Source organism: Corvus kubaryi, unplaced genomic scaffold (genome assembly GCF_017639235.1).
Source record: "Corvus kubaryi isolate FWS band 111438036 unplaced genomic scaffold, C.kubaryi_AGA036_p1.0 134, whole genome shotgun sequence".
NCBI classification, from domain to species: domain Eukaryota; kingdom Metazoa; phylum Chordata; class Aves; order Passeriformes; family Corvidae; genus Corvus; species Corvus kubaryi.
The window spans coordinates 6,250,463-6,253,498 of NW_024580668.1; the positions used below are offsets into that span (position 1 = coordinate 6,250,463).

The 3,036-nt window shown below is 58.3% G+C and overlaps 1 protein-coding gene across 2 annotated transcripts; it reads left to right on the top strand.

Annotated features, from left to right (window-relative positions):
- The first annotated feature begins 416 nt into the window (after window positions 1–416).
- PPDPF (pancreatic progenitor cell differentiation and proliferation factor) lies at window positions 417–3,036 on the top strand. Of its 2 annotated transcripts, none has more exons than XM_042047000.1 (5): window positions 417–531; window positions 1,295–1,383; window positions 2,187–2,261; window positions 2,426–2,522; window positions 2,722–3,036. In XM_042047000.1, exons 2-5 carry the CDS (start codon window positions 1,329–1,331, stop codon window positions 2,831–2,833), a joined length of 339 nt encoding a protein of 112 aa, XP_041902934.1. In that variant the 5' UTR covers window positions 417–531; window positions 1,295–1,328; the 3' UTR covers window positions 2,834–3,036. The 2 variants fall into 2 exon arrangements, with proteins under 2 accessions (XP_041902934.1, XP_041902927.1); XM_042046993.1 differs by lacking the exon at window positions 417–531 and adding an exon at window positions 656–848.

Consider the following 3,036-nt stretch of genomic DNA (forward strand, 5'->3'; position numbering starts at 1 on the left):
TTGCAAGTTTATCCTCTGAAATAAAGCGTTCCTTCCCAAAACTGATAAAGCCCAGCCAGCTTGGAATCCCTCGAATCCGTATTTATTTATTTTTCATGTTTACCCTCATGTAAAAGGCGGCATCGCTTGAAAGGAGAAAAAAAAAAAAAAAAAAAACCAAAACTTCACCAGCTCAGAACGGGAGCTGAACCACCTCAAAGGCGAAGGGCGGGCAGGATTTCCAATCCCCTCTCTCCGGGATCCGGGCGTTGTTGGGGCGTTCCGCGGCGGCTCCGCGCGGCCTTGGGGGCTGTCCCCGCTCCCCGTCGCGACAATCGCGACCCCTCGGGTGGCAGGGGCGTGTCCGGCCACGCCCCCGCTGCCATTGGCGGCCGCCGGGAGGGCGCGTCCGGAGCGGATAAAGGCTCCGTGCGGGGGCGGAGCGGCAGCGCCGCGGCTCAGGCCGTGCGGTGCGAGCGGACAGCGGCCGCCGCCCCGGACCCCCTGCCCTGGCCGCCGGATCCCGCACGCCGGACCCCGCACACAGCCCAGGTGCGCTGCCCGCGGGGGGAACGGGGCGGCCCCGAGCGAGCGATCGGCGCGTTTGCTTTGCCAGGGGGCTGCGCTGGGACTTGCCCGTGCCTCGGTTTCCCCGCTGAGGAAAGGTTGCTTCTCCCGGATGCGGCTCGGTGCCCGCCAGCTGTTGGCAGCTGGGACGTTTGGCCCCCTGAGCCTTTTTAAGAGCTTTCTTGGGGAAGAAGGGGTCAGACTGTGGGAAGAGTCAGCTGCTGGCAGGAAGGTGGTTTGTACCCGGAAGAGGCAAAAAACTTCCCCAGTTCAGAACATTTCACCACATTAAAGGCAGGCAGGTTTGTACCGGCTGTGGGTGATGGGGAAGCTGCTGAGGACAGGCTGGGGCTGGAGCTCCTTGCAGGAACAGCCCCGGTATGTGCCCCAACTGAATGTTTCTTTGCTCCTTATGCAACATCCGCCTGGGATTTTGTAACTCCAGATGTTGATCCAAGGAGGGGAGGTGGATTTCTGCAAGAAAAACACCCTGGAAGGAGGGGGGTTCGGGAAGGGGCTGTGCAGACTGTGCTCTGGGCAGGCGGTTGTGGATGAGGGGAATTATTTTGGTTTTGCACATAGCTCTTGGAGCTCTGTGGATTTAATCCACGTGCAGTGAGCACCAGCCGCCGTTCCCAGTGCAGGGTTGCACGTCCCTTTTCTCCAGAAGTCACATTGGTTCCATTTACACCCCTGCAGCTTTCGGGGGTGCAGGGGTGGGTGCTGACAGCTGCCTCTATGCTCCCAGGTTTAGATCTGCACAAGAACCAAGATCAGGAACCATGGCATCCATTCCATCCAGCGGCTCCCTCATGGCCACGCACAACTATCGCAGAAGTAAGGGCAGGCTGGGGGCCGGCGTGGGCTTGGGGTGGTGGGTGAGCATATGGGGGATCTCTGCCAGGTGTGGGGGATGTGGCTCCTGCAGAGATGGAGCTGAGCTCAGGTCTGTGCTTTCAGCTGCAGCCCCATGTGAGCATTTGCTGAGAAAAGGGGACAGCCAGCAGTGTCTGTGCTGCTGCCCAAGCCCCCCTTTGGGCCCCCCAGCCCAGCTGTACCAGCTGGTGAGGGGGCTCAAATCTCCTTCACTTGTTACGAGGGTTGTAGGGGCCAGAGTGGATGGTTTCACCTTGCACTTTCACCTTGCACTTTCATTCAGAAATGAGCTGCTAAACCAGTCTGGGCAATGGTAGCTCCTCGTACCTCAGCCAGGGGAGACTTTCTGGTTTAATGGATTGCTTAAACCAGAGGGAATTAAAGGATTCCCCCTGAGCTGAAACAAGCAGCAGGCTCGTAGCTGTTGTACTAAAAGCACATGGATTATACACAGGAATTTGCATCCTCATGGCCTCAATTCATCTGCAGAGGCCTCTCAAAGCCACTAAACTATGTCCTTGGGGTTGCAGGTTTTTTCCTACAGAGGTGTTCAGGTGTTTTTCTGCTCCCTGCTCTTGGAATCTCCACAGTATTCCCTTCTAGTGGTTTTTATTGGCCTGGCCCTAAACTGGGCAAGTACTGGAGCGAATTAGTGATGAGGCTGAGCAATAGCACCCAGGGAGAGCCATGCCAAGGCTGTGCTTTCCTTCTTGTGGCATGACCATGGCTCAGCAGTGGTTCTGATGGCCATGATTTTTCCACAGGGCGCCTGAGCTCCACATCCAGCACCAGCTCCTGCAGCTCAGAGTACTCTGGGGAGGTCATCCCCCATGGCCCGGGTAAGTGTCACCTGTCGTGGCCCAGGGAGACACTGCTCCCAGTCCCTCCTTGGGAAATCTTACTGGAGGTGACCTAGCCTCTCCTGTGGGATGAGGCTGGGGTGGCCATGGGGCTGCCCAGGTTGCAGTGACCTGGACTGTCCGTGTCATGCACTGCTCCCCAGACCTGCCCAAGTCTGACCCCGGCCAGTGGTGGGCCAGCTTCTTCTTTGGGAAGACGACTCACCCAGCCATGACAACGGTGTCAGAGTCCCAGGAGAGGTGAGTGCTTAGAGGTGACACAGGGGAGCACCAATGCAGCACCCAGGGCACTTGGGGACATCCCCGCTGCATCCCCGAAGGTGCATTCTGACCCAATGAGCCATGTCCATGCCCAGGGCTGCAGGAATAAATGCAGAGCAGTCACGCCACATTTCGGGGTTGGCATGAGTGCTGACTCTCTCTCTGCTCTGTGTTGCAGCTTGGGAGCTCTGCGGGTGGCCACAGGACCGATGGCCTGTGCCCTGGTGGCAGCCCCGGGCGCGGGACGGAGGCGCCACGTCAGCGAGTCCAGCGCGGGGCCCTCGGTGTGAGCGGGTCGGCGGCTGCTCCCCCCCTCCCCTGTAGAGTAGCTGGCTGCTCCAAGGAAAAGGTGCTGCTTTCTGATGGAGAAGTGCAGCAACCCCGACGATTCCACTCCGGCCTTTTTTACTCTCTCCCAGTGTAACTAAGCCCTCCCAAAGCTTTTCCTAAACTTGTACAATGGCAACGAATAAACTTGAGCAGCCTTTTAAAA

Bases quoted from the DNA above. Each gene is read 5' to 3' on its own strand.
- PPDPF (XM_042047000.1), top strand. From the start codon at position 1,329: ATGGCATCCATTCCATCCAGCGGCTCCCTCATGGCCACGCACAACTAT. The intron at 1,384-2,186 runs GTAAGGGCAGGC...ATTTTTCCACAG, and splicing joins CACGCACAACTATCGCAGAA to GGCGCCTGAGCTCCACATCC. The intron at 2,523-2,721 runs GTGAGTGCTTAG...TCTGTGTTGCAG, and splicing joins GTGTCAGAGTCCCAGGAGAG to CTTGGGAGCTCTGCGGGTGG.